This window comes from Hipposideros armiger, unplaced genomic scaffold (genome assembly GCF_001890085.2).
Source record: "Hipposideros armiger isolate ML-2016 unplaced genomic scaffold, ASM189008v1 scaffold_34, whole genome shotgun sequence".
Taxonomy (NCBI): domain Eukaryota; kingdom Metazoa; phylum Chordata; class Mammalia; order Chiroptera; family Hipposideridae; genus Hipposideros; species Hipposideros armiger.
In genome coordinates this window covers 3851873-3866094 of record NW_017731384.1, presented here as the reverse complement: position 1 = coordinate 3866094, position 14222 = coordinate 3851873, and the positions used below count along the sequence as shown (strand labels likewise).

Sequence of the window (14222 nt, the reverse complement as noted above, 5' to 3'; positions counted from 1 at the left end):
AGGAGGCCTGGGCTTGAATCCTGGTTCTGCACCCCCCTGCCCCCCGCTCTGTAACCCTGGCCAAAGCCCTGACTAGAACCTCAGTGACCTCAGCTGTGAAATGCGATGAGCAGCACCTGTGTCAGACGGTTGTTCTGAGTGATGCCCACAAAGCCCTCCACACGGAGCCTGGCACAGAGAAGAAAGAGCTTGAGAAATAAATGTGATGGCCGGTGCTGCTGTCATTACTGCTGCTCTGCTTTATTGGGCGGTATAGACTCACAGTGGGTGAGAACAAAACTTCAGGGGTAGGGCATGTGTCCTCCCTGGGAGGAGCTCCCAGGAAAAGGTCCCATCCTTGGGGCCACACAGGGGTGCGATGCAGGGTGAAACCCCAGGGCTTTGCCACAGTGACGTGTGAGCTTGTGGCTTTTGTTAGCATTTAGGAATCAGTGCAACAGATGAGCCTAAGGGGCCTCTGAGGATCCTCCCAACCCCAGACTGTGATGATTCACAATGCGTTAAAGAGCTTTCTTTATTTACTACAGGACTTCTCAGGGCCTTTAAAATGTAAATGTTAATGCAGATCTCCAGAAGGGTATATAGCGTACAGACTTTGACCCAGTGATACCCTGTAGGGTTAAAGTTCTAAAGGGTACTCTCAGGGGTTTGTCAGGAGCCAGATATCCTGCCCTCAGGAGGGATACAGGGAGTCATTCCTGGTAAAAGTCTTCCCCTGACCCAAAGAAGACAAGGCCTAGTCCTTGACACTGCAGTAGCCATTTCAGAAATTAGCATATGGGGGGAAGCTCCCCTGAGCAAAGTTGGTCCCCATGCCATGGGACAATTAAGCAGGTGTCAGAGGCCAGTGCCCTGCACTGAAGAACGCGGGGACCCCAAACAATTCTTGTCTCCCACATTAGAGAGGAAAAGAAAGGTGGCTGGAGCCACGTGGACCTAATGGTCTTCAAATGAGAAGGATCTCCTCGTTGCCTCACTTGAGAAAGGTTCCTGGGGAGGGTTTGCTTGAGTTTCTCCTTAGAGAAAGTTTCTCTTAGGCCTTTGGCTTGGGTTAGCTGTGACTCAGACCCTGTGGTTTCTGCTGCTAGTGCCCGAGCACCCCCAAAGAAGCTGGATAACCCCCCGTGGCTACTTTGTCACTGTCCAGCAAAGGACACCGGCCAGCCACAAATGGCCAGCTTCATGGATGTGTGACTTGTGCGGTCCCCCGGGGCCCAAGCTCAGAAGAGACCTGCACATTTGGTTTCGTGCTCTGCTGTTGCCATCTTGAAGTTCTTAATAATTACCTAGTAAGGGGCCCCACATTTTCATTTTGCACTGAGCCCCACAAATTATGTAGCTTATCCTGACAAGCGGCCCTAAGGGGCCATGCTGTGAGTTGTCGATTTTTCCAGAAGCAGAACCTGTGCCCTGCTCATCTCCAGGGCACTGTGACATCACAGTCTGTACACATAGTAAATTCAGAGTGAATGGAGCCCCGGGGGTGTGCAGTTCACAGATGTTGAGTAGAAACCACACATTTGTTTTAGTTATGAAAATGTCCTCAGCCCAAACTTGTCCATATTTATAGATCACGGATTAGGGAAAATGAGACATTTTGTGGGTGTCATATAACAGGTGTTCAGAAGAAGTAGGCTGCATCACATCAGGCAGAGAAGATGTGGTGGGATGGACAGGAGGACAGGCCTCCACTATAACTTTGGGCCAGGTGCAGCCACACGCGACCCTGGCCGGTCCTGCTCTGCTCTCTGTCGATGGAAGTAGTGCACATCCTGCTGAACCAGGTGACCACCTGCAGCCTGCACTCCCCAGGGAGGTGCCAGCCCCCACCTGACTTGCCTTGTGGGCATGCCAGGCGCCATGTTTCTTCTGCCCATGGAAACTCACCACGCAGACTTCTGCTCTGCCTGAGTCATTCCCAGGCAGGCTAATTTTAGTTCTCCTCACCCACCTGTGTGCTTCCACCGAATTAGACCTTCTTAACACCGGGCACTTACAACCAGAAAAGAGGCCTATTTATTTATATCTTTAGACCAAACAAAAGCAAACAAAACGTAAGTGGCATCAGTCATACACGCACCCCTTTCTCCCATACCTGTTCTTTATACACTCAGCATCTTTTGCTCAGGTGCATGTGGCTCCCTTGTGCTGACGCCATGCCCAGCTCCCACTCAGAGCTGGGGCTGGGGTGCAGGATGAAGGTTAGAGGCCAGATGAACAGGTTGGGATAATTTGTGAATGGGGACTGGGGGAGCGCTCTGCTTGGTTCACTTGCTCTCTCTTACTCAGGGGGAAATGTTTCATAAGAAGGGGTACCATACGGACGATTTCGCAGGTGTCTTTGGTCCACGATATAGTTTTAATTTAAGCCAAAGTGACTGGGAGCCCTCCTTTCCATGAGAAGGAAAATACAGGATGAAACATGGGGTTCTCTGTAGGAGGGCTGATCCTGGTCTGCCTTTCGTATGCTAAGCTCAGAGTTAGCTAAGCCAAAGGGTAACATGAAGAAATTTCCCATAAGCCCACTTATCCTGTGCGTGGTCCCACTAGAGACGGTCATTTACTCGACCTCCCAGGATGGAAGACATCCCGGAGGACAAAAGCTTGAGGGCACTGTGAGCTCACCTGGTCCTCCTGAGGACCCTCACCTCCCCGAAAGGCAATTCGTATGCCTCATGACAACACCAGGACTGCTAAGCACCCTTCATTGGGCCCTTACTGGGTGCAAGATAAAATATCAGGCACTTTACAGACTCACCAGGGAACCCCATTTTACTGGGAAAAAATTAGAAAACTGTGTCTTACAGAGATGAGTCACTTGTGTTGTCTGTGAACACCCATGTAGGAGATGATGCAGCTAGAATTCTGCTTTAGACCCTCCTGACTTTAAAGCCATGACCTCCCCCAGTGCCACCAGGCCTCCTGCTCTCCATGGGGACGTAAACCCAGGAGAAAAGGAAAAGGAGGTGTCCAGTGGAAGCTAAGCTCCCGTCGCCACCACCATACAGGTGGCACGTCTGTGTTGGGTCAGAAGGGCCCTGGTGTGAATCCCTGGACCTGGAGAAGTCCTCTCACCCCATGTTCCGAATCCAAAGACAGCATTCTCCACACCCCCGCCCCCACATTCTGAACACAAAGCCATCTGTAACCTAACTTCATCATGATTAGATTTTAACACATAATTACAAGATTAATGGATTAATTATAATTTATTTGCAACTCATTCAAAGCGTTCCTCAAAAAACATTTTTCTTCAAGGTTGTTTTGCGCTGCCCAGGGCAAGATAATTAAAGGGACAGAGGAAAAAAAGGAAAAACACACAACCTCCGACCTAATTAAAGATAATCAAATACACCCGCACGCTCACTGAGCTAACTGCAGCCTCCAGTGCCAAGAAACCCGTGCTGTTTCTTGGTGTGAATTGGGTCTTCGGGCACCATATTAATACATTTCTCTGACTAAGGATTTTGCCTTCTTTCTCTTTTCCGAAATAGCCCCCGTTTGATGGCGAAGATGAAGACGAACTATTTCAGTCCATAATGGAGCACAACGTTTCTTATCCAAAATCCTTGTCGAAGGAGGCCGTTTCCATCTGCAAAGGAGTAAGTCGATTTGGATCCCTTTTATGATCAGGAACCAAGAGGGTGGACAGGAGACAGACCTTCCTCACATTTCTAAATGAAACGGAAGGAAAATCACAGCCCCACGCCACTGCTTTCGGCCACCGAGGCCTGGAGCTTGGCGACATGCAGGATGAAAGTGGGAAAAGTAGACACCTGGAAAATGGATTCACACCCCAAAAACTTCCTGGAGCTCAGGCCCAGTAGCTAATCATAGGGTGCTTTAGTTTGCGGTTCACCTCATATCATTGTGGTGCCAGTTACCGGAAGTAATCGTGGGCCCTCGGAAAATGTTAGTTCTCTTCCATTGCCTCACTTGGTATGCCTTGGTTAGTTCTTTGTTCATTTCTCTGTTTTTGAGATATACTATACGTACAGAAATGGGCACGAATCATCAGTGCGTAGATCAGCGACATAGTCACAAAATGAACACACCCACGTAATGGCCCTTTTCCAACGCCCTAGAAGCTCCCGCCTATTCCATTTTGCAGTCACTGCGTGGGTTAGTGGTGCCTGTTTTGAACTTGCCTTTTGAACTTGGCACAAGTGGAATCTTGGCAGTGGTTGCTCCCTGGGCCTGGCTTTTCCCCCCAACATTGTGATGGGGGGATTTTTCCTTATCACTGTGTGTGGTTGTAGTTCCCTCTTTCCTATGACTTCGAAGCATTCCATCATGTGAACATACCAGTTTGCTGATCCATTTCTACTGCTAGTGGGTGTTTGGGTCGTTTCTTCTTTGGTTTGAGGCTGTTACAAATAGAACTGCTATGAACCTTCTGGGTCGTGTGTTTTGGGAAACACATGAACAAATTTTCTGCTTATTTGTTTGGGGTTTTTTTTTCCAGTTTTATTGAGATTGACAAATAAAATTGTAATATATGTAAAGTGTACCACGTGATGACTGGGTATACATATACAGTTGGCCCTGGGTTCTTGCACCCAAGGATTCAACCAATGGCAGATTGAAACTATTTGGGGAAAAAAAGTTATATGGTTGCTGACATGTACTATGTCATTTAGACCTATGATGGCTGCATCTATACTGAACATGCACAGGATTTTTTTATTCTTGTCATTATTCCCTAAACAATACAGTATACCAACTATTTACATAGAGTTTACATTGTCTAGGTGTTATAAATAATCTAGAGACAATTTAAAGTATATGGAGGATGTGTGTAGGTTATATGCAAATGCTGCACCATTTGATATAGGGGACTTGAGCATCCATGGATTTTGGTATCCGCGGGGGGTCCTGGAACCAGTCCCCTGTGGATACCAAGGGGCAACTGTACCTCATGAAAGGATCCCCACAGTCAAGTTAACACATCCATCACCTCTCAGAGTCATCTTTTTTCTCTTTTAGAAGCAGAACGATTCAGTTCTACTCTCTTAGCAAATTTCCAATATACAATGCACGATTACCAACTACAGTTCCCACATTATACATTTGGTCCTCTTGCTTCTATTTTCTAGCTGATGACCAAACATCCAGGCAAAAGGCTGGGCTGTGGGCCGGAGGGAGAGAGGGACGTGCGAGAACACGCCTTCTTCCGGAGGATCGACTGGGAGAAACTGGAGAACAGGGAGATCCAGCCGCCGTTCAAGCCCAAAGTGGTGAGTAAGGGGCGCAGCTCGTTTCCTGAGCCGTTTCCCCAAATCCTGGAGGTGTCCCACCCACCCTTGTTCCTGGCCTTTGCAGAGTGGGGAAAACGGCCAGGTACTAGCCTTGCGCTCAAGTCTGTGGTCTGAGCAACCAGGATTCCTGTGGACTTTGACAGTAAAGAGAGACCAGGCAGTGGGGGCAGTCTGTGCCCACCGAGGGGGGGGTCTGTGCCCACCGAGAGGGGGGAGTCTCTGCCCACCGAGGGGGAGTCTGTGCCCACCGAGGAGGAGTCTGTACCCACCAAGGGAGTCTGTGCCCACTGAGGGGGAGTCTGTGCCCACTGAGGGGGAGTCTGCCCACCAAGGGGGGGGGGTCTATGCCCACCAATAGGGCAGCAGCTACACCCCCCCCCACCCACAACACGATTAGAGAGCTGGAGCAGGTCTGCTTGGGGTTTGAATTTCATGCACTCTAATTCCTTGCTGTGAGTCCTTGGCCAGACTTCTCATCTGTTTCCAGCTTTCCTGGATTTCCTGAGTTTGTCTTGCACCAAAGGTAGCCTGAAGCATAACCAAATTTCAGCTGGTTTATTGGCGGGCCCTGGTGCAGTCCCCACACTGGCCACTGCCCTGCTGTAAAGAGTGTGTGGTGTCAAGCACCATTTCGGGCATTGCCACCTATTCAGGTTCTTCCTGTATGACTCCCTTTTTTTCATTTATTTAACAAACACTATGTGCCAGACCTTGTTCTCGGAGATTTACAAATTAGGTCATTTAACCCTCACAACAGTGAGGCAGGTACTGTTGTCCCCAATTCCAGTTGGAGAAACTGAGGCACAGAAAGGCTGAGTGACTTGCCTGAGGACACACAGCTGGTATAGGTGGTGTCCTGGCTCCTGGATCTGTGCCCTTGCCCACTGCACCACTGCTCCGTCTCAGACTGCCGTACAGGTTCTCTGGGTGTCGCTTGCAGCCTGTGTTTGCCTTTATCAATGTGTACATCTCGGGAGATAAACTGAGAGTCTGTAAGGCATCAGCCTCCTCACGCGCGCCACCTGCCACTTTGCAGTGCCTCCCAGAGATCTGCTTTTCCCTGCATCCCATTTCTAAAGGCCTGTGGTCCTGTGCCTTCCAGCTCTGCCAGCATCTCAGCCAGTGTTGGCCAGTCAGCACGGTGCCTCTGCTCCCGAGACTGCAAGGACGGCAGCTTTATTGCTCAGTCAGTTTTAAAAGCGTCCACTGTGCCGTGTCAGCCCAAATGTGTCTCCTCTGACAGGCTCCCCATGAGCAGGCAAAGGGGACCCTTCCGGGTGTCTAGTTACTAGCTGGGTGACACAGAGCTTTATTCTTAGAGCAGCAACTTCCTCATCAAATATGCGTATGTGTCCTCCACTCCAAGAATAAAACTGCTGGTGGTGAGCCCATTGATTTTATTTCTCCAAGATATTTTTAGCATGAACTGAAGAAAAACTAGATTTAATCAGGTCAGTTGACTTTCTCCTGAATCATCATTTTAAATAAGGTCATTATGTGTCTGCCACCCCGCTTTCTCTTTAGCCAGTCCTGGACACTGATTTCAGGGGCTCTCTTAGCATCCCCACCCTTCAGTTTACAAAACCTGGTTTTGAGGGGTGGGGCGGGGGAGACAGAGTAATAAATGGTGCTGCCAGTGGCCTCAGAGGCACCTTCTGTTAGGGACTTTCCTTTGTCTCTTTCCCATTTATTTAGCCTTCTTAAATATGAAAGGTACACAATAGCATCTAACACACAGCTTAGTTTCTTTACAGGAACGACATAGAGACCCACGTAGAAACCTGCTTTTAAGAGTTAAACAAAATGCAGTTACTTGTCAGTCACTTTCCGAAAGAGATGAGATGCAGCACAGTCACCATGAAACACATCTTTTTCTATTGATTCCCACCTCACTTTCAGAAGAGAGCGTTGATTTGCGCAGTCTCCCACTTTTTGTGGATACTGCAGCCCTGAACTCAGAGGCAGGGAAACAAGAGGGTGACTTGTCTCCAGTAGCCAAGAGTGTAAGTTGTCCCCTGTGGGTCCTGGAAACCATGAAGGCAGAGTCATACCGTGGCAAGCGGTCGGCCATGAGCAGTGTTAATGTATTTATTTCTGGAGTGCTGCTGTTTGGTTTTTAAACTGCTGGTTAAAATAAAAAGAAAGACTAAATTGCCTCTGGCTGTGAAGAAACAGCCCCTGAGCTCACAAACAGAAGCAGAATCATGGGCCAGTGCCCTAAAACTGAAGGTTTCGTGTGAATGGGCCTGTTTGGAGGGACGGGCCCGTGAGAAGGAAGGGAGTGGAGATACCATATCTGCTCAGAGAGAGAAGTCTCAGGCAAAAGCCCACATTCTGCTGGGAAGCCTGCCTACAAAAGAGGAAGAAGCCGAAAAGTACAAATGGACAGGAGCTGGAGCAGCAAGGGAGCTAAAAGCAGTGGTGTCGGTTGGAAGCAAGCGGCTGCAGGAGCGAGCAGCTGACTTTTTATCCCAAAGCAGAAGAGAGTCAAGGGCAAAGAGACAGATGAGGCAAGCCCTGGTCCCTGTGCCACGCCAGCTGGGCCGGCTCTGAGTCCCTGGTGCAGGGAGCGTTGCAGCAGCCTCCAGGACATCACTCTACTCGTGGTGCCATGCTAGAGCAGAAGGACCACTCAACGAACAACAGAAGAGAGCCAGCCAAGTCCCAATGTCAGCAGGCTGCAGAGTGTGCTTGGGGTCCACACAGAAGCAGAGGAGAGCTAACTGCATATACACATGCTCCGTGATGTCATTTCCCATCTTTCTTGGTAAAAAGCATAGCTCCCTGATCCAGAGCTAATGAAAAGGCCAAAAGAGTTTACGGGTGAAATACACAGCACCGTGTCTCCTCTGACGGGCGGTTTTGTCATTTCAAAGATGCAGCAATACCAGCCAAGCTATCGCTGCTGAAAACACAATCAGGCAAACATGTTGTTGCCAGAGACTTTTTCTTAACATGTGCCGTGAACCCATTTCAGAGAGCATCTCGCCTCTGAGCAGTGTTTATAGCCCCGGCGGGTTGAACTTGTCCGCCTTGGTGGAGTTTGCTCGGTGCTCGTTTAGCAAGTGCTGGTGAATCAATTTCCCTGAGATTTACCAGAGTAAGGACCAAATCAAACCTTTGGTTATTGTAAATACCAGCAGCAAGACTTCAAGGACCCATAGTTATCTGCAGGGCGCTTCTGGAGATCAAGTTTGCGCTTGTAAGCTTGGGACTTTCATCTTTGTTTTATTTTTTTAGTTTTATTTTTTTGAACCCCAGGTGAGAGATTATTCCCAAACCACTGACTTCCCTAAGAGAGCGGAGGAACTCTGTCGCTGGGACAGCCACAGAGCTAATCCAGAGGCATCGGAGTCCTCATAGTGTCCCATCTTTTTTCATTTTCCTGCCTGCCAAAGTGACATCACTGAAGCTAGACCAAAGTGCCATGGAAAATGTGAAATTCTGCCACCGGAGACGATCCATCAGGAGGCTGTCACGGCGACATTAAGGGCAGGATCTGCAGTGCAGCCATGGCCTGGATTCTGTCTGAGTCGCACATCAAGAAGAGCAGCGGACAGCGACCAGGTTGGGTGTGGGGGCTGTGGCCATCTCCCCCGAGGGCGCCTCACAGGTGTGCCTGCTCGCACCCCGGACACAGAAGTGGGAATGGGGAGGGGAGTGCCTGCAGGAAACCCACAGGGTGGGGGAGGGGAGAGCCCAGTGTCCCCGAAAGGCCATCTTGTGCAACTGTGAAGATGAAGATGATTTTCTAGAAGACAGGGTGACCACTGTGTGCTGGTTTATTTTGTAAAACAAAAACAGCTGTGCGGTGCTCTCCTGGAGATGGGGCAGCCACATAACTCTCTCTCCCTCTTTATGGAAAAAAGCACAGAGCAAGCTGGTTTCGGTGTCCCTTCAAGAAAACGAAACAGAGGAGCCTGTGCTCCACAGACCCAAGGACCGTCCGCTCAGCATTTGGCCGATATTCTGAACACAAACCTGGCCCACCAAAAAGAGGCCCGTCCATGCTCAGAAGAGCCCGTGTAATAAGATACCTTTTTTTAAGTTTAAAAAGAAGATGTCACCCCTGAAAAGGTCAATGTTCGGTTTCTGAGGGAGAAATGAGAGGGTCCCGGCTGCCTCCTGATGCTCCAGGTAAACGAGGAGGCGATGCGGCCACGGCCCAGCATCCTGAGAACTCGCGGAGGGAGAGGAAGCCCTTTCGCTCTGCTTTGCCTGAAAAGTAAGAGCTGAGTTTTAGTCCACGCAGCATGACCCTCAGAGGCGCACCCATGTGAGCCAATATTCTGGTCTGGTGTTGCACTGAATTTTGTAGGCTTTTACCCTGATTTATTATTTATGTGAATACAACACCCAAGAACAGCCTTCCGATTTCCATTCATCATGTGATAAATAACAGTCTCTACGAATATTGGAAGGGGAAAGTTCATTGATTTTTAATTTTTGAATTCTATCCATTGGCACCAAGGAGCAGCATAGCTAGTTCCCAGACAAGCCAAAAGTATGCGCTCTACTTAAATGGTTATTAGAGATAGAGAAGTTAATCTGTAGTTAACACCGAGAAATGTATTCCAGAGTTAATAGGTGAGCAGAGCACTTTGGGAATAGCCTGTCCTTCACGGGTAGACTTTCTTGAAAAATTATTGTAGTTATTTTATCAAGAAGAGACAGAAAAAATAATAACTCTCATCAGGACATTGTCAGCCTTTCAGCAAGAGCCAGAGAGACAAGGCCGTGGAGAGCAAGTGTAGGTGTTGCTGTGGCGAGAACCCTATGTCAGGCTCATTTTCCCCAGACCCCCAAAGACCTTTATCTCACAGTGTCATTAGATTGTTTAGAGAGTTGGATGATGGTTTCATTATCAAAGTGGTTTCTGTGTTCCTTTTTATTTAATGTATTTTGAAATAATTTCTAACCTCAGCCTTGCACAAGAGTTGCAAGAATAGTTTGAAGACTTGCTGTAGTCCCCTTAGCCAGATGCCCTACATGTTATAACATGTTTCCACATTTCCTTCATCATTCTCTCTCTACATCTGAGTGCACGTGTGTGCGGACACACACGAATACATATTTTTTTTTCCTGAATCATTTGAGAGTCAGTGGCAGACGTAACATCTCTTCACACCTAAATAATTCCACGTGTGTTTCCTAAAACTACGGACATCTCATGGCGCTAAATTCTTTTCATCACTGCTCGGAAAAGTGATTTGTACAGCGCAGCAGCTGTCCAGATGAGAGGAGGAGGAGGAGGCTGCCCTGGCGGGGTGTCTGAGTGATCACGCCGTAGGCAGCCTGGGGCTGCGTCTAATCAGGTCTCCTGGGTAACGCATAGGTTCATTGTCTCCGCCTTCCAGTGGAAGCAGAAGCAGTGATACTAATTAAAATTGAGATTCTCAAGACGGGGAGCTTCACCGACAACACAGGAACACTAACCAGGCTTTGGAGACGAGAGTCTCACATCGTGATGTGCTTAGGTTTCATTTAATAAGCCTTTAAACCAGCTTGAGACAGCATCTCCTACTTAGCTAATTAGGGGTAAGAAGTCTTCCTAGCCTCTGATAATTACGCTCCCAAACACGTTTCTGCTTGAAAGAGAAATGGGAAGAAACAAGACATGTAAAATGATAATCAATATAAATAAGTAGCTCTAGTGCAAGCCCCAGGGAGCATCCGTGGTGAGTGACAGGACAGACTCAGACCCTGTGCGCCTCCAGTTGTGTGACAAGTTCCCATTGTCCGAAATAAAGGTCTCGGGTAACAACGGTCGTTGCAACAACCTTTCTTGGAAAAGGAGCCTTTAGTGTCTAAAGAGGGCCATTAGTATAAAGAAAGACCAAAAGGAGCAGATGTTTTTATTCCATAGAACACAGCCCGGGATGAGCCAGAACCTTTGCCCTCACACGCACCTCACACACACATGGCTCTGGCGCCTCCAAGAATCCCCTCCTTTGCCGTGTCATGTGGCTTATAGCCTGTGTCTATCACAAAGCCCATCAGTAAAACCGCCCCCTCAGGACCCAAACTGGCCCTTCCTGAAACATGCTCTAAGGCGGCAGGTGGGACAAGCACTGTTGATTTTGCCTGAGAAGCCAATGCCTGTCACCAGGCTCACCACAGGTGATGTTGGCAGGAGGTAAAGGGATTCCCAAGCCCTTTTTCGAAAGTTATTGTTAAAATACTAGCTGTAAGTGGTGAGGTACACAGGTAAACAAGAGAGAAGGATATAACATGAAGTCACTCTCTTCCCGTCCCCAGCTACTGGCCCCCCTGTTCACTGTCTTTTCCGTAACCGCCCAGAAAGTTGTGTGCACGTGTGAATGTCCACACCGGTGAGGTTGTACCACGCATTCTGTTCTGCACCTTGCGTCTTTTACACAGCGCTGTATCTCGGAGGCGTTTCCATGTCGGCTCCTGTGGGTTTGTGGCACCCTTTACACGGGCCATTCCAGCTCCCGCGTTCCGAGGCCCGGCACTGACTCTTTCCCAAATGCTCTCCCCTGTCCGTTCTTATTCTCCAGACTTTCTGTACCAAAGCGCACTGGCTTCAGTGGGCATCCAGGCCTTCGGTGAGCACATCTCCAGAACCTCGGGTGACTAAACGAGCAAGCTAACCTCACTTGTTAACCCTTAGCGTGTGATCCTGCTTGTGTTGGCCATGCACGGAAGACCACTCCCCGAGCATGCGGATCTTAGAAAGGGCAGGCCCGCAGCGGCCGCCCAGGGGCCCAGCTCCCTCGCTGGGTGGTTCCATGGTGTGGCCGTAACCTCCCAGGAGGCCCAAAGCAGACTGCGCCTGCTCATTTCTGCTGCTGGTTATTTAATTAAACCAATACAGCGCTCCACCGCGAGCGAGTCAGGAAGTCGTGCACAGGCGTGGGTTCTTACTAACACATGTTACCAGGACCACAGCACCGCGCTGCGTTCAGCCCCCAACACCAGGCCTGGAAATACAGCTAACGGTTCCCCTCAGACCCACCCTGCTGCCTCTAGGCCTTGTCACGGATGTACCCACCTTGATAAGTTTCCTTTCTCCTTCCTGTTGCTACACGCCTTTCTCTTGGTTTGTTCCACACCCTTCCTGCTCTTCTGGGTTTTGTTTGGATTTGCTTTGTGATGGCGGTGTTTTCGCGCTACTCACACGCCCCCCTAATTCCCATGCTAGTGACCGTGGGTTACATGTGACATGACTGAGACAGCAAGGTAAAGGGCAGGATTGAGACCGACACATGTGTGGTTCCCGGTCGGTGGCCTCTCCCAGGTAAGAATCGGAGCCGAGAAGCCAACCTCCGCAGTGCAGGCGCTCCTCCTCGCGGCCCAGAATGCAAAGGGTTGTGAGTGGGCCGTGTATCCCATGGGACTCTTAGTGGGGAGCGCTGTACCCCCAATTCCACCTAGAGTCCTTATCCTTACGTGCTTTGTCACATCTTTACCATGCCTGATTCTCCCGGGTTCATTTTATTAATTCATGATTTTTTACCTAATAGGTAAGAATGTCAAAATAGCAAAGGAGTTAAATCCTGAATCCAGAGCTAAGGCAGGGGGGTAGATTCTTCACAGTGTGCAGCACCTTCACACAGTGGTCACGTGCCTTGTACGTGCCAGGCACCTGCTCTCCACGCTGTGCCTTTAGGGCAGTATCAGGCCTGATCAGTTAGAAAGGGGTCGCACACATCCTAGTACCTCTGATGCCCTCAACAGCCTTGAAAGGTGGATATTCACATCCCCGTTGTACTTTTACAGAGAGGTGCAGCAAGTCACCCAGAGCTGTACCCTCGGCTTTTGACTTCTGGCTGGGTCCTTCACCCCATCGGACCTCCATTTTTCCGCTGGATGTCAGACACAGATGTCATCTGGTCTCAGGGAGTCTCCGAGGACCTGTCTGGGCCCACACACTGGTCCACTTAGGTTTGGGCCACCTCTTTCCTTCCATCTTTGTCCCACAGCGGTTACATGGTACATTACATCCCAGATGTCAAAAGCCTCAGCGGGTAAAATGTTTGGGTAGCCTTTGAAGCTGAAGACAACACACACCCAGCCAAGGAGTTCCGCTCACAAGTAATAAATGCTGCCTTTAGCTTCTGTATGTTGTCACGTGGCCCAGAGCTCCAAGGCCACAGTCAACCCAAACCTGCCTGTCATCACAGACTGTGCTGGAGGCTGCTCTTCCAGTGGCCACAGCAATAACCTTGCTTCACCCCTGAGGAATGTTGGGAGGATGTCTGCAATCTGGCCAGCTTTATTTTTCACTCAGGTCATCACTCCTTTGCTTGCTCATTCACAGTCACAGGTACCACTAGCTGCCCCCTGAGCCCTCAGCCTCTTCCGACTCCCTCTCCGATCCAAGATGGCCCCTGAGGCCACGCCCACAAGCTGACGGTTCTGAGTCAGGCTGGCTCACAGGTGGTCAGAAGAATCGTTTTTTACCTTAAATACACAGTAGCTTGTTGAAGCCATTGTTCTTCTTTTCCTCAAGGATCCAGAGAGCACTTTCATGATCCTTTTCAGCAGGTAGTGGAGAATATGAGAATAGTTGCAGTTCTCCACACAAACATCTTGAAAAACAAGCAATTCGAGATCTTCTCCACTTTGATTTAAAGGCCAGTGTCTGTTTCTGGGCCTAATTTCGCTGAGAGTTGTGGAGAGCTCATTTTTAGAGTGTTAAGAGGCCCTCCCTTAAAGCTAGCACTTTCTCACAGTGCTGAACCTGGAGTAAAAATAGCTGTGCTCCCGCCCCCACCCCTTCTGGGGGAAAAGTGGCTGCTTTCTGGTATGATTTCCCTTGGGATAAAAATTCCTCCTGTGTGCTGGGTCTCATCTGGTTCTCAGAGTCAGCCTCCAGCTTTTCCACGGCTTTCTTCCCCGGGGCTCACAGTTCTTACTCTTTGACCTCAGCCTGCCCTGGCCTCAGGTCTCCCCACCTAAGTGGACAGGCTTAAGAAAGGCTTTCATTTGCCAGCATGT

The 14222-nt window shown here is 49.4% G+C and overlaps 1 protein-coding gene across 2 annotated transcripts in view; it reads left to right on the top strand.

Annotated features, from left to right (window-relative positions):
* PRKCA (protein kinase C alpha) overlaps positions 1-14222 on the top strand; it is a 375771-nt gene that overhangs the window by 357382 nt on the left and 4167 nt on the right. For both annotated transcript variants that reach the window (XM_019637708.1, XM_019637709.1), the window contains 2 exons: positions 3495-3602; positions 5097-5237. In XM_019637708.1, the coding sequence (XP_019493253.1) occupies positions 3495-3602; positions 5097-5237 (249 nt within the window). The remainder of the gene's footprint in view (positions 1-3494; positions 3603-5096; positions 5238-14222) is intronic.